We start from the raw sequence: 21,201 nt of genomic DNA on the forward strand, positions 1-21,201 counted from the left end.
GATTTGACTATTTCAGAATTTTTGCTTCTTGGCTTCGGTTGATTCCTTCTCTGTTGCTCTAGCTCTGATTTGAAGAGCGATTTTCCGGATGCAGCTTGCGAGGCAGGATTACTTGGAGCTGAGACAAGAGGCGAGTGAACTGCAGGAGTATATTCCAACACGAAGCTCAATCGAGTCACGCAGTCACGCGCTACCTCGGCGTTCTCGCCGACAAGAAGCCGAAACTAGGTGAGGCGGTGCGGCGTCTGTTGTGCCTCGACGCACGTTTGCTTTCTCATTTTGGTTTTTGACAGGTTCTGTGCTTTGTGTCAGATCAAGTCGCCATTGAAGATGAGGCTAGGATAGCACCGCTCGTCTGTGAGAAGAGGAAGTTGTTCAATGAGTTGTTGACATCCAAAGGTCAGTCTTTGGTTTCTTAATTGAGTTCTCCCACTTTCCACACGAAGCACGTGGACCGGAAGTACTTGGATACATGAGCTGATAATTCAGAAAATTTCTAGTTTGAAAGCTATTCATTTTCGGGATGATGTTCCTATCGGATGGATGGGTAGAGATAGCTTGCTTGTATGGTAATTTTGCAGTATGTAGTAGGAGGACAAAACTTGAGTTTAACGAGTAAGATCTAGTTGGAATATGACTGATAGAGTTTTAGCGATGAAGTGCAGATTAACTTGTGATGCATTTTTCTGATCATTATTAGTCTGAAAAATTGAGCTGTTTGTTAGTTCAGGACCTCCCTTTTTGAGGCTGTAAGAAGTTTTTTGGTCAAAAATTTATGGGTATTTTATTTCCTATGATGATTTGAAGATACTTTTAATTTCAGGGAACATAAAGGTATTCTGTCGTTCGAGACCATTATTTGAAGATGAAGATCCCTTTGCTGTAGAATTCCTGGATGATTTTACTATCCGTGTCGACATTGGTGATGGGACCAATACCAATTCTAAAAAAGATTATGAATTTGATAGGGTGTATGGACCTCATGTTGGATGGATCGAGCTAGAAAATGATTAATTTTGTTACATAATAGGCATCATTTGAAAAAAAAATTGGTATATACTAGTTACATGGCTAGTTTGCGTGGAGGTTTGTTATCTTACAGTAGAACTGGTGCATGTGCAGCTAATATATTTAATGATGTTCAACCATTGGTTCAATCAGCTTTGGATGGATTTAATGTGTCAATATTTGCTTATGGACAAAGTAACTCAGGAAAGACGCACACTATGGTCTCTCTCTCTATCTCTCTCTCTCTCAAACATGCTCCCACTTCCCGCGACCTCAATCCCTCGTCCGACAACACAGCCCGACCCCACAAGACAAGACGACAAAAATTAGATTGCGACCAAACTGTTCACGCTCCATCACCTTCCTCGGATCAAACAACACACCCCCCCCCCAACGGGAACGCCCGGAATCATTGCGATCGAGACGCATCCACTTAAACGATCGAAATTTCCACGCGAAGCTCCAAAGCAAAAGACATCAAACACGAGAGGAGACGGGGAAGGCGAGGAACCTGAGGAGGAGCCAAGAGGCCTGGGTGGTAGAGCGACTGCTGCTGGAGAAGGACTCGCTGCATCAACGCCGGCTGCTGCTGCTGCTTCTTCTTATAGAACTATTGGTTCCACCTCCCCGATGCTTTGAAAACCAATCCTCAATCCTTGCTGGACGCGCCCGGTGAGCTTTGGGGTGTCGGCGATCACCGAGGAGGCACACGCGGAGGAGGTTAGAGCTTGGGACGCAGCCACGACCGGCGGGGCTCTTCGGACCGAGTAGCACCCGGTGGTGACAGCGGAGGCGATCGAGCTTGGAGGCAAGCAGCGGGCTTTTGGGTGTCCACGCTCGCCGAAGAGGCCAAGGCAGAGATGGTCGGGACCCAACCACGATCGGCGGGGTTCTTGGGAGTGAATGGCTCTTGACGGCAACGGCAGAGGTGGCCAAGCTAGGAAGCGACCGGCAGAGGTGGCCAAGCTCGAAGGCGACCGGCCGGATTTTGAGCGTACGCGATCGTCGAATAGGCCGAGGCAGAAATGGTCAAAGCTTAGGACCCAAACACGACCGGCGAGGCTCTTCGGAGCGAGTGGCTCCTGGCGACGATGGCGGAGGCGGCCGAGCTCGGAGGCGACCAGCGGGCTTTTGGGTGTCCGCGCTCACCTTAGAGGCCGCGGCGGAGATGGTTAGAGTTCGGGACCCAGCCACGACCGGAAGAGTTCTTCGGAGCGAGTGGTTCCCGACGGCGACGGTGGAGGCGGCCAACCTTGGAGGCAACTGGCGAGCTTTTGGTCGAGAGAGATTAGGTTGCAGGTTTCATGGAGAAGGACGGCTTGCGTGCAAATAGGAGAAAAGGACGCAGTCATTAATGAAGAGAGAAGGACGCGGCAAAAATTTGGCTAAAAGAAAAAGCGGGACCCGGCTCCACGTGGCGACACCTGTCGCATCCTGATTGGGCGGGGCGCACGGTGACGTGGAGCGCCAGGCCCGACTCACTCTCGCGATTGGGTTAAGAGCGTCGTACTCGCTTGTCGCTTCCGCTGCGAAGTTGATGAACCGAGCGAGGGGTGAATGGGCCGGTGGGCGCAATTTCGTGGAGGATTTTGTGGGCCTGCGATGCAGTATTTTCTCGGGAGAGAGAGGTTCTATGGTCCAGCTCTCATCGCCACGTAGGAGTGATTGGGCCCGTGGGCCCAATGCTGTGGATTTTATGGGCCCGCGATGTGATATTTCTAGGAAAAGAGAGGTTTTATGGTCCCCAAAAAAATAAAAAGTGAAAAAATATTTAAAGATACTCGCCGTCTGTGGGAATCGAACCCACGACCACATGGTTAAAAGCCATGCGCTCTACCAGCTGAGCTAAGACGGCTTTACTGTTAACATGTGTTTATTGTTGGTATTCAAAACCCATAAAGGTTACGTGTCTTATTTTAATAACTAGAGTCCTTTGCGAGAATTGTGTACACCCATTACAGCAAATTTAAATGGCATAAGCAAGCACTGCTGCTAGCTTCTCCACGTATAAATCGCATCTAAATTCATTCAGAGGAAAATGAAGTGTCCATGTTAATCCAACGAGACATTGGCCAAGCCATCCTATACTGTGTATTTCTCGACTTTTAGGTTAGATCTTTACTGTTACGGCAAATTTAAGCATGATTCTCGTGGTACGGAGATCGTCGTCCCTACTACTCCCACATTGAAAGCAATCTCTGACATCCTTAGTACGATTAATGAAAGCCTTTAAGGCTTCGCTTGCTATATAAGCAGGCCAAATCAATAATCTCCACACCCTACCTCTCCCTCGCCACTACAAAGAGCTGTCCTGTTTCTCTCCCTCTCTCTAGAACACAAGATGTCCGGCGTTTGGCTCTTCAACAAGAACGGCGTGGCTCGCCTCATCCCGAACCCGACGCGGGAATCCTTCGAGCGGAGGGAGCCGCACCACCCGGGCACCGCGACGGCCCCCGGCGCCCGCCCCCGGTTCCTGGTCTACGTCCCCGCCAACCACGTGATCAGGTCCCACGCCGAGCTCGAGCGGCGGCTCGGCGAGCTCGGCTGGACCCGCTACCACGACGCGGCCGCCGCGAAGCCCGACCTGATCCAATTCCACAAGTCCGACCGCTCGGCCCACCTTATCTCTCTCCCTAGAGACTTCGCCAACCTCAAGACCCTCCACATGTATGACATCGTCGTCAAGAACCGATCCTTCTTCGAAGTCCGTGACCCCGCGAATGTCGAGCCATCCGTTTAGCCCCAGCCAGTAGCTAAAGCTAGTCTCTTGGCGACAATGTAATTACTTTCAGCTGGATTAAACACGTCAATTATGTGGCGAACACAAAGGAGGAAGTTAAGGGCCATTATCATCGGTCTTGATCTCAGTGTTTTTACTGATAGTGTCCTGTATGCAGTTTTAGGGCATAGAGATGTGCGGACATGGATAAAGTCATCGGTGTTGTAAGCTAGAGGTTGGAAATGCATGGGGCTGATGCTTGGTTCGCATTTCGGGGTAGATGGTTCGCCAACTTTTCATGGGTTCGAGACGTGCTTTTCTTGTTTTCTAGATGGTTACAGGACCGACCGTGATTCATTTTGACGTCACAATTTGCTCGTTTGTGTCTTCATGCACGCTTTCTTATGTTTGTGATGATGTATAATTAGCTGCATGGCCTTTGCCTAACTATGAGTGAATCTGATTGGTGGTGTTAATCATTATGTATGTATATAAGATCACTTCGTTGTGGAAAAAGCACATGAAAAATTGCAATAGTAACGGTAATCATTATCCACCATAAAAAAATTACTCCATAAAAAGATTCATACTTAAATTTTAAACCCGTTTGTCTCACTGAAATGAAAGCTAAACATGACACACGTGAACTATCTTGAACAGGACACACGTATCAATATGAAATTGTCTCACTTGAATATGAGAATACATCATATCATTGCACATGCGATGATTAATGCTAGCTATGTCTGCACCAAACATTCCGAACCTAATCAAATTCCACTACTCTCATCCACTTGCACACAATGAGGCGATTATTTGCAAGTGATATGAACCAACAATCATTTTCATTCATCAATTTACTATATGGTTTTGACCTATCAAGACCCGTTTGCAAAAAACACGGCATACATAACTAGCATTAATCATCGCATGTGCGGTGTTACCACGCAACCAAAGAGAGCAAGATCAACGGTGGGTTCACATTCATACCTAGCTAGCCGACGTGTAGCAAAACCCTAAGGCTTGGGAGAGCTAGCTGTGGGGAGAGCCGAGGGGGTTCAACGACCGGAAAAGGAAATGAGGAAAAAGAGAAAACAGTCGAGCTACTACTAGGAGTACCAGAAGCCCTAGTCCTGAAGACGACGCAGACGGAGCAGCAGAGTTTGGGGGTGGGGGGGTACGAATGTTATTAATGGGAGACAGAGAAGGACCGCGTTGGGAATGAAAATAGACACAGATTTTAGAGAGAGAGAGCATTGAGCAATGGCTAGAAAGTAGCAACTTGGGTGAGTGATTAGACGTAGCGATGCGAAATGGGGGAACTTTTGCCTTTCTTCGGCGGAGGGGGTTCATAGGGGTGTCAATGTCACGTGCGTACGGAGGATGAGCTTCGCTCTGCGCTTTCTTCGCCGGTCAACCTTTGACCTATCGTTCCCTACTCCCTCCCTCGCCCCCCTCCTATGCTACCGTGGTTCGTTATCCTTGTCCTTCACTGGTTTTTCTCTGCGCTCCATCGGTCGGTGCAGACGCGCAAGGACCAGCTCCTACGTAGTCGCGAGCGTGAATGGATCGTGTCGTTGCATGTTGCAGGGGCCCTCCCCGTTCTACCCAAAAAAAACGAGAACCCGTCCGGAGCCGAGTTTTGCACAACGTAAGGATAATTTCATGGTGTTGCCATGGAAGGATTAGTAGAAAATTTGGCACGTCGATGGTTCGGCCGCCCAAGTAATCGGTCCATGGAGTTTTTTATTTTTATATTTTTGGTAAAGATAATTATATAAATAGGAAAAGCCAAAATGCAAAGCAATCGGTTTCAATAACTTTCACTCATAATGTGAACATGCAGGACGAGTGGAAGGGAGTCGAAACAAAAAAAAAAGGAACACATAATCATAAAAACACAGCTAAACAAACAGTAAAACAAGCCTGGGCAAAACGCCACAAGGCAAAGAAACAACATAGTAAACTACATAACTAGGTAAAATGAGTGTTGGTTTCGTAAAAAACAGAAGGGTCAAAACCCCATCCTCGCGAAGCCACCTGTTTCTATGGTTGTCCGGCACCTTGCTGAAGGTAAGAACTTTATCCTTAACGACTTTGATAAGGTGCTCATTCAAAGCAGAGATTTCTAGCGCTTCGCCACAAAAGATGATGTTGTTCATTTTCTTCCAAATTAAGTGGCATAAGGCTCCAAAAGAAAACCAGACAATGGAGTGGAAAAAATCCTTACCAGAGAGGAATCTCATGTCCATGGAGTGTTTGTCACCGTTTCATAGAACTACTCCTTTCACTTAAAGCTAAAAACTTTCATCTTTAATAACACTATGGCTTAATTCCCTAAAAAGAACTCTCAATTTTTGGGTTTAATCACAATTCTATCTCGAATATTTTTTATCTAAAGAAAATTCTCAATTTTTACTTTATCCAAAAATCGCAACTTGTGTATTTATCAACACTCTCACTTTTATTTGAAATTACAACAACATAATTTTGAAAAGAAAAAAAGAGAGATCGAAATAAAGTTGAGATTGGACCTAAATTTATAAGTTTTTTTAAGGAGATTAGCCTCAATACTAGCAAGGCCATAAAAATAAAGCATGGGCTCATGTCCACATAGCATTAGCATGTAGCGATAGTAACTTCATAATATTCGATATTCATCCTATTTATTACTTTATCATAATTTTCAGATGTAAATGAAAGTATATTGGTAAACTAAAACTATGGATCACCTCGAGGACATCACATGTTTGCAAATTCTAAATATCATCTCGCGATCCTTTCAATTTAAAATCAATTTTCTTATAGAAATATTAAAGCATGAGTCTGCCAATATTTCACTTCTGTGAAATGAATATTTCTATGACATATTAATCAAGTAATGTAAGTAAAAAAGTTAAAGGTTAATCGTGATAAAACAAAATTACGTTTTACAAAGTTAGGAAAAATGATCAACTTTAAGCATTAATAAATGCATAATATATCAATAATCAACGTTGGCAATGAATTTTTCACAAGATAACGAAGGATTATGCAAATATTCTTATTCTAAAACTAAGAATGAAATTTCGTTTAATCAACTGATATAACCACATTATGGACTGGGATTTAGTTTATAAAATTTCATGTAAGCTCTGGCGGTGAATTTGATTCATGTGAATATTATTTTATTATAATTTTACGCATATTGGTTTTCTTGCGAAGATTCATGCCGACACCAACATATAAAATATTTCAACAGATAAAGTCTTAGACCTATGTAACGCACCAATATCTTGCGAGTCTCATATTTAAAGGCAACACGAATTACGAAGTCAGCGTCACAGTTCATCAGCTAAACTTTCCTACATAAGGCAAACTTCCTTGTCGTGAAAAACTCCGTTTGACGGTAGGAGGGCACCCATCGTATATCTCTACTAATTCCTCGATAGAATAACAAGACTCGATTCCCGAAAAAGGGTAATTTTCATTTTTTTGTGTAATATGGAAACGGGGAAAATGATACTTTATATTATGGTAGGCATGATGAATGAACAATGAGATGGATAAACAAGTCAGCTTTTTGGATGGGCTAAACACGTGATGTTTTTGTTTTGATCTTCGGAACGAATTGGGCCTCCGGCCCTGTCCTTTCCTTAAAAAGCTTCGCCTCACCTTCACTTTCCGTAATTACTTTCTCAAAATGTACACCACTCCAAAATCCATACAAAAAGAAAAGGAAAAGAAAAAACATAAGGGCCATCTATGATTTGCACTTTAAATTTCAATTGCGAAACCCATAATTTATTTTTAATTTAATCTGAAACACCCAAAAAATATTGAAAATCGGACATGTATAATCATATACAATTTCCGGCCATAATTTTCTGATGCTCGAACGGTATATTTTTGGCTTTGGAATTTCAGAGGACAAATTATTAACCGAAGTCAAGAAACAACCGGCAAGAGGAGGCGAAATAAGCTATTACCGTCCACTGCGCTCACGCTACTAAAGTAAGAATTCCATCGAGGACCGCTCGAGAAATGCTTATGAAGTAGCCAAATAATTTAGTGTTACAGGTTTTTAATGTACTCACCTTTCTTTAAGCATATTTAATTAGTATTTTTTCCCCATAAACAACCACAGTACTCACTATCATAACCCCTTGGAAGGACAAAAGTTTAAGAAATCAAGACCGATGGCCACCGCGAAATGAAACGGATCGATGAGTCATGATTCGCTCCCCCCGGGGCAAGGACGGTATCGATGCTCACGCTAGAGCCATTTTTTTTTTTACCTTATCAAGTATGTAATTGTCGGCAATAATATCCTCTGCTTTTTTTGCATGCCACTCCCGGATGATGCTTGCTTGTTCTGAACTCAAACGTGATTGTCACTGGCCCCGCTTTGCTGAATTTAGCAAAATCGCGCGTCGACCGAGTCCGTCGTCGATCCACTTCGGCAGACCCACGCGGACAGAACGTGGAATTTGAAATTCTTCTTCCTCGTCCTCCTTTTGAATTTCTTTAATCCCCCACGAGAATTTGAGTCTTTTGAGCACGCCATCTAGAAAGAAGAGGGAGGGGGGAGAAGAAAAATGCGTTGCAGTGACGCGATCGGACATGACCGCTCCACCGCCTGATTCGTGGGACGACGAACGAAGGACCAACTAACAACTTGAGAATGGTCTTTAGGATTATACGAGCGTCGATTTCGTGGGCCATCGTCCGACAAAGACACGGGGTCGATTAAGTAAACCTTCCCATAATTTGCCCGTTTTGCCCCTCGAACGAACGACGAGGATGGGCGGGGGGGCATGGTTCTGCTCCCAATACGGACGCTGGCCCCCGGTCGCATTTCGCGCACTTCCTTCCTCGTGATCGCTCTGACTCGAGTACTGTTCACTCTTTCGCTACACGACACTTCAATGCGACCAAAAACCAACCACGTTCCAATGCTAAGAAACCATACCAAATTTACCGAATCCCCCCCCCCCTCACCTACTCTCTCTCTCTCTCTTCCTTCCTTCTTGCTTCCCTTAAAGACACGATTCCTCATGTTCGATTTTGAAATTAACAAGCGATGCTTCCAAAAGATTAACCAATTTAGAAAACTCAGTTCTCTCGCCTCTTTGAATGTCACGATGATGGCGCGATATATCTTAATCTTTCAATGTTAACCTCGAAGAGATACATTGGATCTAGCTCTCTAAGGATAACTAGCAAGATCGAGCTAAGCGTCGTGATTCGCTGGTGACACCAAAAAAATTCAAATGTTTAACTGTTGGGGATTGGATTAAGACCATAATTAGGGAGAAAAAGAAGAAGAGAGAAGGGCATAAATAATGGCCGCCTAGAATTCTAAATTCTAATGGACAGGCGCGTATGACCCTGCCAAGGTTGGAAGCAGAAGTAGTTCGTTCATCCCCCACACCAGCTTTGACTCTGTCTCTCTCTCTCTCTCTCTCTCTTCCTTCCTTCTGCGTTGCGCCGTCGCCGGCGACGAGGAGCGAGCGGGGAGGGAGATGAAGTGCTTCCACTTCACCAACGGCGAGCGGCGGGAGGAGGAGGAGGACGGCGCCGCCGCCTCCTCCTCCCGGACCTCCAGGGTGTCGTGGGCCCGCTCCTTCAGCGTCGCCTCCAGCACCGCCGCCGACACGCGGCGGTCCGAGTTCGGCGACTCCGACTCCCGGGACTTGGGGGACTCCCTGGCCTTCTACGAGCTGCTGACCCAGCGGCGCGCCAACGATCTGCGGGTCTTCTCCTTCGCGGAGCTCAAATCGGCCACCAGAGGGTTCAGCAGGGCCCTCATGATCGGCGAGGGAGGGTTCGGCTGCGTCTACAAGGGCGTCGTCGCGGTCCCCGGCGGCGCGCCGGACGGCTCCGACGCGAGGATGGACGTCGCCGTGAAGCAGCTGAACCGCAACGGCTTCCAGGCATGGATTCCCCTTTCTGTTCTCGTCCGCTTGTGATTTCTTGAGCTCTTTCAATGCGCCATGTCAACGACTCGATGTCGTCTGGCGATGCCGTTTCTAGATGCATTTGGGATTCCTTAGCTCCGTCTGTTCACTCGCTGGCTGAGATTTTGCGCATGAAGATCATTAACGCCGATGTCAAGAGCGTGTTTTTACGAATCAAATCCGCCCGGACATAAAACTAGGAACTGAATTTGCTCGCTTGTCGTAGAAACCATTTGACGAATCTCGTCCTAATCTATTAGAGTCGCTCGTTGCTGCATCTTGTACAGTACCTGAAGCTTCCAAGTTGGAAGTAAATAGTAAAGCAGTTACTGTGCTTAGCGCTAGATGCTGAAGGGATGTGATTTACATTTCTGCTTTTAGAGCTATTTTATGCAACCGGAATAATCAACAATTGTGGGTATTGGCTGATTTTACAGTTGGTCGAGGCGACAGTATTTTCTCCTGCTGTGGGGCTTAATGGGGTCGGAATGTCTATGAAACTCGTAAAGAGTCTAAGTAAAAGAACTGCACGATTTGACTGAAAGTATATCCAATATTCAGGGGCATAAGGAGTGGATTAATGAAGTAAATTTTCTTGGTGTAGTCAAGCACCCAAATCTTGTCAAGCTTGTCGGTTATTGCGCTGAGGACGATGAGAGGGGGATTCAACGCCTTTTGGTCTATGAACTCATGCGCAATAAAAGCTTGGAAGATCATCTCCTGGCTCGGGTGCCATCGCCACTTTCCTGGAAAGTAAGGCTGAAAATCGCTCAGGATGCCGCTCGTGGGTTGGCGTACCTGCATGAAGAAATGGATTTTCAGGTACATGACTCTAAAAGCAATTCCAGATGTTCATGCTCTCCGACAGCAGCTTTCTTCCATATAAGTTAGCTTGGAAAGAATGCTGTGAGAGGGGCAGGAATAGTTGGGAAATGCATTACCTAGTTAAAGTGTTCTCCTATGCTGGCAAGTACATGTAATTTCACTGCTTGCTTTGTGCAGCTAATTTTCCGAGATTTTAAGACATCAAACATCCTGTTAGATGAAGACTTCAATGCTAAGCTCTCAGATTTTGGATTGGCTAGGCAGGGACCGGCTGAAGGGCTGAGTCATGTATCAACATCAGTAAGTCGAGCCATCTGTTTGTGGGATGTTCTTATCATTTTACAGCGAGCACGAGTATGAAAGCTTTGTTAGTTGTTGTAGCTCTCCCTACACTTTGTCTCAGAAAAACCTTTTGCTTTGCCACCATCACTGCTTTTCACTTGATTATTTTTTACTCCGAGGATACCTACAGTATATTCGAAGTTTTCCACCATGGGAAGATACTATTACTTCTCAACTTCAATCTGCATCACTGACATACCTGTTCTCTCTAAGGTTGTAGGAACAATTGGTTATGCAGCTCCAGAGTACGTACATACGGGCCGGCTGACTGCTAAGAGTGACGTATGGAGCTTTGGGGTGGTTCTTTATGAACTCATCACAGGAAGACGGGCAGTGGAAAGGAATCTACCTCGGAGTGAGCAGAAGCTTTTGGATTGGGTCAGACCTTATGTTTCGGACTCAAGGAAATTCTCCCTTATTCTAGATCCACGCCTTGAAGGACAGGACATCAAGTCAGCTCAGAAACTTGCTTCTCTCGCCAATAAGTGCCTGATGAAGCAGCCGAAATCGCGCCTAAAATGAGCAATGTGGTGGAGATGCTTGGAAACATCATCAGTGAACTATCCCCACAGGACGATGTTATTCCTGAACCAGTAGAAACTGAAGCTGAAGAAGTGAAGGGAGAGGCTGCAGGGGAGACAGAGGTCGATTCTGGTAAGCAAGGAAACAGTAAGTTGAGGAAAGTGTTTGATATTAGAGAGATAGTCAACTTGAGAAACAAGTCCACGGGGAAGTTGGATTGGAGAAATTGGACTCCTGGATTGGTAAAAACTTGGTGACTCAGCGTACTAATGTTTGTGTCATAAGATACGAAATGCACATGCATCTGCGCTGCCCCATGGATTTGGAGATTGTGAGGGATGCGAACAATTTGATCATGATGTAGCAGTATCAGAGTTGTATATATATTGGAGGCGAACCCCGGTTCTTCAAATGCAAGCAGCATATTTCAATTTTTCCCTTGTAGATCACCTCAGTTAACCGCTGAATATGACCTCTACTATTGTCTAGCAATAGCATCCCAGGAATATCAATATGAACAATGACTTGGGGATGAGACAGCTCCCGTAATCTCTTCACTCGGACAGACTCTGATCCAACAAGAAGCAGATGTGCCGCCGTCAAGATCGAAAAGAATTGTTCGCTTTCAAGGATGATACCGTTTTTCTTACCTTGGGCAGGTCCGGGCTTCTCTGGATACACAGCTGGTTGTCTTGGGCCACCAGCTTGTCTCATGTTTCCTTTTCGGCTTATTATTTGAACTTTTGCTGCATTATCAATCCTTCCGTAATTGACTTACGTAAGAAATTCACATTGTTAATTCTGATAGGATTTGCGAGAACTCGGCCGTTTTCCTCAAATGCAAGCTGTCGCATTTCGCATGGAACATCACGAACCATAAATGTCGGAATCATTGCATTTGAGGTTCTTTGTTTCCATATAAAAAAAATTGCCAGGTAATATGGAAAAAAGACAAGTTACAAGACCATTACGAACCCATCCCGAAGAGATTGATCGAACGGGATAAATCTCAAGTCAAGCCATATCAAAACAAGCTTTCATATATGGGCATTTCGCTTTTTCTACCAACCGGCCAGCAGCCAAACTGAGCGCTAATGCTGAGACCTGATCTTGCAGAGACACAACATTGGCAGTTGCTTCTTGTCACACTTTTAGCTTAAAATGGCTCCAAAAATGATTCAGCAAATACATTAGCCCAAAAACTGTACAGAAACAGGATGGCGTAAGACAGGTGCTCTGAAGGTCAAAAGAGAAGACACCTGCGCCAGCTCTGACCTTCCTTCTATGCATAAAGAGGTGAAGTGGAAGGCCTCGGGTACGCAACAGCCCTTGTCCGAGCATTCCCATCATCGGCACTTCGTCTGCGCATTCTCTGCCCGCTGCTTGGTCTGCTGTCACCAGCATTTTTGCTTACCTTGGATTCCTGAAGCTGTTCCAGCTCTGTGACCACCTCGTCCATGGTAGGCCTGAACTTGGCGTCCATGGATAGGCATCGCAGAGCTAGAGTTGCCGTTCTGTAGGCCCCTTCCATGCTGTACTGGCCCTGAAGGCGATTGTCCAGCACTCGGAAGACTTTACGTTTGTTGGACAAGTACGGCTTGGCCCATTCCACAAGGTTGTGCTCCCCAGATGGACGGTTCTTGTCGACCGCTCTCCTGCCAGACAACATCTCTAGCAGGACCACCCCAAAGCTATACACATCGCTCTTGGTACTTAGATGACCTAAAAGAGGTGAAAAGAAATGAGTAACCAATTATAGTGGAAAAAAGAAGATCAGAGCGTGTAATCAACGACAGTAGAAGTTTTCCCTAGATGACCAAATTCGTCAAGCAGGTTCGAGGCCCAACAGGTTTCTGAAAGAGAATCAATGCAATTAGAAGTTTAAGAAGGCCTACTCTCCCATGATGTGGACGTAGTCATAGCAATTCTGCAAAGGTACTCAATTGAAGATGAAAATGGTAAACAGTCGTCATCTTCGCTTATTTTGGATGGCTTGGGGCTTTGACCAACCTTTACGACTTGAAGTATATACATTCTCTTGATATACTCATTCACATGCAAATGCAGAATTGGCTTAGCTAGTGATGGTGGGGTTTAACTAATCCACTATAAGAGTGGGCAAGTTGCTTTTGGTAGATTGACAAAAACGAGAAGCTCAGACTGTACGCCAAAATTTGTTACTAAGGGAGTTATGACTTTCAAAATTACCTGTGGCAAGATATTCAGGGGCAGCATATCCATGAGTCCCCATGACTCTGGTCGACACGTAACTTTTATCACCGGTTGGGCCATCCTTGGCCAAACCAAAATCAGAAAGTTTTGCATTGTAATTCTGCCATTATGAAATAATGCTTTTCAAATGTTGAGTAACAATTAAGCCATCAAAAACACAAATAAGGAGCAAAAACGTCAATTGGCATCAGCCATGCATAAAATATCAAAGAAGACATTAGCCCAGAATATAGTAGGAAGAGACGGTAATTACTAGTGTTCTAAAAGAAGACAGTGACAATCATTTTAAATTCACCTACCGAATCGAGAAGGATATTGGAAGTCTTGAAATCCCGGTATATCACTTTGGCCTGAGCGCTGTGAAGAAAGGCTAGCCCCTTTGCAGCACCAAGCGCGACCTTTAACCGGAGGTTCCAAGACAAAGGTTGGAAGTATGATCCTCCTGATATACCATTAATGTTTACGTGTCAAAAAAATATCAACAAAAGCCGCATTTGCTCAGTAATATAAGTGGGACGGGAACAAATAACTCACTCCTAAATAAATGGTTTTCCAGGCTACCACGAGGCATAAATTCATACACAAGAAGTCGATGCTCGTCCTCCAAGCAGTACCCAATCAACCTCACCAGATGAGGATGATAAAGCTGCCCCAAATAATTAACTTCTGCCTACATTATCAAAATTACCAGTATTAGTGCATGACAGATCTGAGACTTACTTTGATCAACACAAAATGGAGGAACAAAATCCTCAACAATATCGTCCTCGCAAAATGTTTGGGAGATGAAGCTTGAAAGTGCCACCACTTCTAATGAAGTTGGAATTCGTATTTAAATTGTCTGCCTCATTCACATCACCAACCATGTTACCTAGTTTCTCAAAGAAGGGAAAGCTTGACTCACCAACCACTCTCTATGACCTTGGAAACTTTCTTGGTTGAGCTTCTTCACTGCAATGACAATACCAGTTCCAGCTTTTGCCGCAGAAAAAGAATTCTCATCGATCCACCCTTTGAAAACTGAGCCAAAACCACCTTCCCCAAGAACACTATCAGGACGGAAGTTCCTAGTAGCCATTCTGAGGTCAGCATAGCTAAATATCTGCACATTCAACGACTGCAAAATTTCACACTCACTCCTCAGAGTCAGGGGCGCCAAAACTGATGAGGTCTTGCTCCCGTTACTGCTCAGATCATTCTCGCTGGTGCCGATGCTTTTCGTATTTGTCCCTGTGCCATGATATATTTTCTATTATATGCAAAGCAATACAAAGTCTATGTGCAGAACTTTCAAGAAAAGTCCCCTGATATTGGAGGAACTACTAAGTGCATATCCGTCTACCGGAGTGAATTCGGCAGGTCTCCACATAATCGACAATTCCCAGCAAAAATGCGAAATAAAAAATATTCATCTCTTCTACAAGAGATATAGAAAGGAGAGCAATTTTCCCTACCTTATTTTTGATCAGCAACATGTACAGTTTTAGGACTATGGTTTACCCAGAACGCATAAAGAAATCCATGTTGTGTCCACTTGGTAATCAACGGGAATCAACGGGATTAATTGGTCTACGAGGTTTCCCCTATCAACGGTTCAACTCACTTCAACATGAGATGGCGGACAAGTACTTTACTGCTTCGCTCTATTTCTAATAGAACTTCTCAAGATAATATAGGATATTCTAAAGGCTCGAAGCTCACTTTGTCTAAGTCCACAGGGCATTCAAACTATAGGAAGTATGATGTGAAAAGGAGTATTCAGCATACCACTACCTGCCTAGAAAGAGGAATTGGAAACTGGTCAAACTATACAACCACTCCCACTTGAACTAAATTGGATACATATGTACTGATAGCCATAAATTCCACCATATCCCCACCACGCCGAAATAAAATAACATTAATGGAGAGCACATAGCTGAAAATTTAGTTAGCAAGGAAAGAAGAGATCTTGTAGAAAGTGACGACCAGAAAAGAAAAGGAAGAAGAATTCAGCTGCATCTAGCAGCTTGCAGCTGCTACACAATCTGCACTCAATTGACAACGAAAATGAGAAACGGAAGACAAAAGAGTTCGACCGAAAAATCAAGTACCTGTATTATATGGGCTCTCAGCCTTGATTCGAGCGCTCAAGCAAATCCCCATCAAAACCCAATTTTGAGAATCACTTCCCCTCCCACCTACAGATGACAAAAGCATTCCTTTACACGGAGAAGGTAAAAAAACCAATAGCCATCAAAGCTCGAGAACGAAACGAAGCAGATCTGAGGTCTGAAAGAGGAAAGGGGGCTTCGCATGCAAACCCAATTTCGAAATTTCACGAGACAAACGAAAAAACTAAACCTTCTCTCACCTCACCTCGACTCAAGTGAACCAAGACCTCAACAACGGGAGACGAGAGAAAGCCACATCACGAACAAAGAGAAGGGGCCAGAAAGGAGGAGGAAATTGACAAACCTCTTTACCAGAACTCTTGTAACCGACTGCCCACCACTCCCAGCAGACCCACTACAGAAGCAGCTGCGGGAGGAAGAAAAGCACGGGCTTTCTTGTACTCTATGATGCTTTTGCAGCTCAACACGACTCCAGAGAGAGAGAAAAAGAAGAAGAAGAAGATGATGAAGAAGAAGAGAATCCAGCAGGAAAAGCTAGTAAGCTTACACCCCACAGCTTCTCACAACTTCTTTTGATTAATGCAGCAGCTCGAGCGAGAGCGAGAGAGAGAGAGAGAGAGAGGAGAGAGGGAGGGTTGGGGAGAATAGCATTAATGGCGGGGAGCTGGCCCCGCTTCCTTCTAATCTCTCAAGACTCGCCCCCCCTTTTTTTTTTCTCTTTTTCCTTTTAACTCTCCGTCGCACGCTCTTGCTCGAGAACCAACGAACGAACGAACGAACGAACGAACAGCAGAGTCAAGTCAGAGCAGATAAGCATGCACGGGCTCCTGTCGTCCTCAGCCGTCCGATCCGATTTCTACACCCGCCCCATTTCATCTCTCCGCTCCAAAAACAAAAAGGAAAAACCGAGAATTGCGTCCACGTCTGCTTCGCAAATTCCAAATTAGCTTCAACAAACAAGGGAGACCGCGGTGGGCAAAGACAGGCGTTGGGAACACATAACCGACAGCCTCGAAAGACCTTTCTCTCTTGGCTACAGTACGCGAGCCAGAACAGTAGTTTCGGGTTCTCCTAACTAAGAGGTTAATTTGTTAATTTATAAAACGGACGGCAAACCAACCCACCCCCGCCCCCCTTCCTGCCTCGTGGAAAAGAACGCTCCTTCCAGCTATCGATTCCGCCATACCTTAGCTGGAAAGCCGAAGCTCATGATGAACGGATTTCCAATGTTTCAACGCGATAAAAGTGGTCACGTGCACGTTTTTAATAGTTTTGCCCGAAAGAAGAAATGAGACATCGCCGATCCTGAATAGCGAAGTGAAATTCATTTGAATCTCCATTGCGAATGATCGGCAACCATACGTGGTTTGGTAGTTGAACAAAGACTTTAAAATTACCAGCAACGGAAAAAAAAAGTAAGGATTCAAAAAACTAATGAAGTTGGTCGATTAGTTGAATTGACGAGTAGAATTGATCCCGATGTTTTAAAACTATATGGAAAGTTACTCCTCTCACATATCATTGACACACTAAAAGAGATAAAAAAAAATGTAATAGTTTGATTTTGGCAATTATAAAAAGGAAGATTAGCAAACTCAAATTGTCCGTGCATGTAAAATTTTCATAGAAATTATGAGTGAATACTTTGGTACCCTTTTTAATGCCGTTAGCTCTTAAATTGGACTTACTAAATTGTGTTCGATTCTATCCGTGAGTTGCATTAGCAAACGAGAAATCGATAGCCTTCCAACATCTGCAAATCAAAAGGAGATGGATTTCTTCCTTTGCCACAATGCAAGAGTGTTGCTTCGAAATAAGATGTGTTCTCAACATGGCTAAAAGAGGGTCAAGAGCGGTGAGCCTATTTCAAAGCTTTAAGATAATGGGAGCAGGAGGAAGGCGAGCAGGGATTAGCGCTTCGAGGCAGCTTCTCCAGATTTGCTTTACAAGCAAAGGCTCCAAGGCAGTAGTAGCACGTGGGGCCATGCAACAGACAGGGACAGGCAAGCTACGTCGGGAGACCCCCTTCGTCGTTTCCGGAATCCCGATTACTCACGTGTTTTGGAGACCCTTTTTGTCAATGATCTTCCAGAAACCCAGAACCGAATTCCTCATGATCGGGTACGGCCGATTACTTTACTCATTGGAACGTTCATTTGCCAGATTCCTTACTCATAGGACGGCCGATCAACAAACTCAGGGTGGCCAAGCAAGTTGAAGAAATTAACTAGACGATTTTAAATGATGTCGGTGATATTTCTAGAGTTAAATTATAAATAATGATCTAAAATGAGATCATTTTCGAAAAAAAAAAAAAAAAATTTAAAGTGAATGATGTTTTCAAATAAGAAAATAAAATAACAAAGCAAATTTCAAATAACTGCTCAAAATGAATAAATCAATTTTAAATAAGGGCCAAAATTTGCGAATCGGCATCATTTAAGATTGTGGCCAATCCAATTGCGCCTCCGTTTGGCTATGGTTCATCATTCTCCAACCGTGATTGATTATCCAGTAACTGGCCAAGCCTCCTCCAACTCCTCCATTTTTGTTCTCGAGATCTCCATAGCTAAGCATCTTCAATCTCCGTTCTCATCTTCCTCAAATGTTGAGCACCATCTAGACTGAAAGAATCTTGAAGTGGAATGGTCTCACGAGTTTGGCGTCGGAGTAGCAAGCAAGCTCACCGATCCGACCAAGTTTTTGAGCTCATGCAGTCATGGCGGTCGCAAGATTCAAAGCTAGGTCTGACCTTGAAGCTTGCGGCTAAGGTGGACGCTCTCCGATATCCAGGTGGCAAGGGGTAGCAACGAAAGTGTATCGATGGAGTTTGGCCGAGCGATTGTGAGGTTGAAGATGATAAAGGTATTTTCAAAGAGAATGAACGGTAACTTACAATTAATAAGTCCTTTTAAATTTTTTTACTGATGTGCACCACGCCAATGCTACATCAGCCCAACGTCAAAATTTTCTTTTAATTTTTTATCTAAATTTTGTTTGGGACAAAATTGCCTTATTTGGTCATTAGCAAACTTGTGTTACAGATTTTTATCGGAATTTTTCCTATTCTTACCGTCACGAAATACGATTCTTAAAAACAGTAAGTTACTTTTTAAAATTCGGTAAAGGTTCTGTAAGAAAAAAGTCGTGAACTTTCCCGAAGCGGGGCTCCCGTGTCGTGTTCCTTTGCCAAGATTTTGCAAATCTACCCAACTTTAATCATACTTTTCGCCCCCTCAATTAGCGACAGGTCCGCCCAAGGAATGCCCTCTGTTTACACGGCATGTCATGATGTGGGAGACGGAATCTCGATCGGGGTACTTGACCAAAAGAAGATGGCGAAGGTAGTTCTCTCTTGTAGACCTAGTTTTACCCCATAAGAGCTTGTTCCCTTTATATATATAGTAGGTACGAGAATCCTCCGCTTTTTCACTTTTAATAAGGACCAGAGTCATTTTCTTCTTCCAAAAATCCTCAGTGATACAGCCATGGATGAATGCATTTATCATCGCTCACCCAACACCGATCTCTTCTAACATTTCTTCATCTACATATACGCACATAAATAAGTTCTTCATTAATTACTACTTGAAAAACTTCGATCAAGATGCCAGATTCCTATTTGAGCAAGCCATTCCCCGTTTAGGCATCCTTCTTAGGTCCCTTTATTTCGTTGGCTCGATTAGTTTGCAAGCATGATCTAAGATTTTACTATGTTTCAAGCCTATCTAAATAAGTATCGTTTAATCTAATGTTTGACCTAATTCGTCCATGCTCATCTACCCATCAAATCTAGTTGAGACACGTTATGTTGTAATTGTGGTGGATTAATGATTAATGAAAGTAAGCAAAATGAGATACGTTGTTTCCGTTCATTTACCTCCTTAATTCATGTATCTCACAAGTTCATATATCTCTTAGATTCTTGTATCTATTTAATTCATGAATTTCCTAAATTCTTATATCTATTTAATGGCAGAATTATACCCCAAGTGTCAAAAGTGCGGAGGAAACTTGGCATAAAAGTTTGGAAAGTGACACTTAAATGCTAAAATTAGAGCAAAATGAATCACTTAAGTGTCACTTCGGCCAAAATTCAACATGGTGATTTTTTGGTGAAGGAAGTGCAAAACGACGCCGTTTTGCACGCCGACATGACTAGAAAATACTAAAACAACGTCATTTTGGTGCTTTGACATGTTAAAAAAATTAATATAAAAATTAATAAAATTAAATTTAAAACTAAATTTATTTAAAACATTTAAAAATAAAATAAAATAATTAAAAAAACTAAAAATTTAAAACATTTAAAAACTAAACTTATTTAAAACATTTAGAAATAGAATAAAAATATTAGAAAAACAAAAAGAGGGGCAAACGGCTAAGGGTTGAGCCCTCGCCGCCGCTACCTCCTCCACCATAGGAAGGGCTCAGCCCCCCTTTTTTTAAATATTTTTTTAAATATTTTTATTTTATTTTTAAATGTTTTAAATAAGTTTAGTTTTTAAATTTTTACATTTTTATTTTTTAAATATATATTTTTAAAATATTTTTAGTTTTTTTTTTAATTTTTAGTTTTTTTAAAATATTTTTATTTTATTTTTAAATTTTTTAAATAAGTTTAGTTTTTCTAAATTTTTTAATATTTATATTTTAAATTTTTTTTTGTTTTTTAAAAATATTTTAAAAATATTTTTATTTTTTTTTTAAAAATTTTATATTTTTAAAATTTTTAGTTTTTAAATATTTTATTTTATTTTAAAATTTTTATATTTTTAAAATTTTTAGTTTTTAAATATTTTTATTTTATTTTTAAATGTTTTAAATAATTTTAGTTTTTCTAAATTTTTTAGTTTTTAAATATATTTTTTTTTTAAAATATATTTTAAATATTTTTTTTAAAATATATTTTAAATATTTTTATTTTATTTTAAAATTTTCTATTTTTAAAATTTTTAGTTTTTAAATATTTTATTTTATTTTATTTTAAAATGTTTAAAATAAGTTTAGTTTTAAATTAAATTTAATTAATTTTTATATTAATTTTTTACGATGTCAGTATCAAAACGATGTCGTTTTACACTTCTTTTGCCGAAAAATCACCACATCGACATTTTGGCCGGATTTTGGTTGGAGTGGCACTTAAGTGATCAATTTTGCTCCGATTTTCTCACTTAAATGTCACTTTCTAAACTTTGGCAATTAAGTGTCCTTCCGTCCAAATTTTGGCAGACTCCGGATGTCCGTACCTCCTATTTAATTCATGGTTCATGCATCGTTTCTATACATGAATTCCAAGACTCCATAAATAGATTTGAATTTCTTTGTTTGAAAAAAGAAGCAAAAACACCTACATCTCCTCTCTTTAAGTTTCTCTAAGTATGCCGGTTTCAAAAATGTTCGATAGAGTCCTGTTAATACAGTGCTAATACTAACAAGTTTGAGGTGTTGTATTTGGGAAGCGAAGTTTGTGAAGCTGCTTAACACTATTAGCAGGGAT

General features: G+C 42.6%; 3 protein-coding genes, 1 long non-coding RNA gene and 1 other non-coding gene across 6 annotated transcripts; 3 read left to right on the forward strand and 2 right to left on the reverse strand.

Annotated features, from left to right (window-relative positions):
• Positions 1–142: 142 nt before the first annotated feature.
• On the forward strand, positions 143–1,264 carry LOC120289230. The gene is made up of 3 exons (XR_005547150.1): positions 143–228; positions 313–399; positions 824–1,264. It is a non-coding gene; the product is annotated as an uncharacterized LOC120289230 (long non-coding RNA).
• Positions 1,265–2,790: 1,526 nt separating this feature from the next.
• On the reverse strand, positions 2,791–2,863 carry TRNAK-UUU. The gene has a single exon. It is a non-coding gene; the product is annotated as a tRNA-Lys (tRNA).
• Positions 2,864–3,349: 486 nt separating this feature from the next.
• LOC104435326 (flowering-promoting factor 1-like protein 1) lies at positions 3,350–3,748 on the forward strand. Its single transcript, XM_010048099.2, has one exon. The coding sequence runs from the start codon at positions 3,350–3,352 to the stop codon at positions 3,746–3,748; it is 399 nt and encodes a 132-aa protein (XP_010046401.2).
• Positions 3,749–8,878: 5,130 nt separating this feature from the next.
• Positions 8,879–11,792, forward strand: LOC104432730 (serine/threonine-protein kinase PCRK1). The gene is given in 5 exon segments (XM_010045244.3): positions 8,879–9,642; positions 10,228–10,488; positions 10,669–10,791; positions 11,047–11,341; positions 11,344–11,792. Coding segments are annotated over 5 exon segments (1,359 nt in total). The 5' UTR covers positions 8,879–9,231; the 3' UTR covers positions 11,613–11,792.
• Positions 11,793–12,252: 460 nt separating this feature from the next.
• LOC104432731 (probable serine/threonine-protein kinase PBL9) lies at positions 12,253–16,411 on the reverse strand. 2 transcript variants are annotated; one of them, XM_010045245.3, is made up of 7 exons: positions 16,045–16,411; positions 15,681–15,767; positions 14,492–14,817; positions 14,122–14,257; positions 13,887–14,029; positions 13,564–13,687; positions 12,253–13,077 (listed from the first exon to the last, which is right to left on the reverse strand). In XM_010045245.3, the coding sequence occupies exons 2-7, from the start codon at positions 15,730–15,732 to the stop codon at positions 12,638–12,640; spliced, it is 1,221 nt and encodes a 406-aa protein (XP_010043547.1). In that variant the 5' UTR covers positions 15,733–15,767; positions 16,045–16,411; the 3' UTR covers positions 12,253–12,637. The 2 variants fall into 2 exon arrangements, with proteins under 2 accessions (XP_010043547.1, XP_010043549.1); XM_010045247.3 differs by lacking the exon at positions 16,045–16,411 and adding an exon at positions 15,946–15,994.
• Between the last annotated feature and the right edge of the window lie 4,790 nt (positions 16,412–21,201).

The sequence above is a fragment of the Eucalyptus grandis genome, chromosome 2, assembly GCF_016545825.1.
Source record: "Eucalyptus grandis isolate ANBG69807.140 chromosome 2, ASM1654582v1, whole genome shotgun sequence".
NCBI lineage: Eukaryota > Viridiplantae > Streptophyta > Magnoliopsida > Myrtales > Myrtaceae > Eucalyptus > Eucalyptus grandis.

Coding starts and splice junctions, on each gene's coding strand:
- LOC104435326 (XM_010048099.2), top strand. CDS start 3,350: ATGTCCGGCGTTTGGCTCTTCAACAAGAACGGCGTGGCTCGCCTCATC.
- LOC104432731 (XM_010045245.3), bottom strand. CDS start 15,732: ATGGGGATTTGCTTGAGCGCTCGAATCAAGGCTGAGAGCCCATATAAT. Junction 14,818..15,680: donor TGAGAGCCCATATAATACAG/GTACTTGATTTT, acceptor ATCATGGCACAG/GGACAAATACGAAAAGCATC. Junction 13,688..13,886: donor CCAATATCCTTCTCGATTCG/GTAGGTGAATTT, acceptor TCATAATGGCAG/AATTACAATGCAAAACTTTC.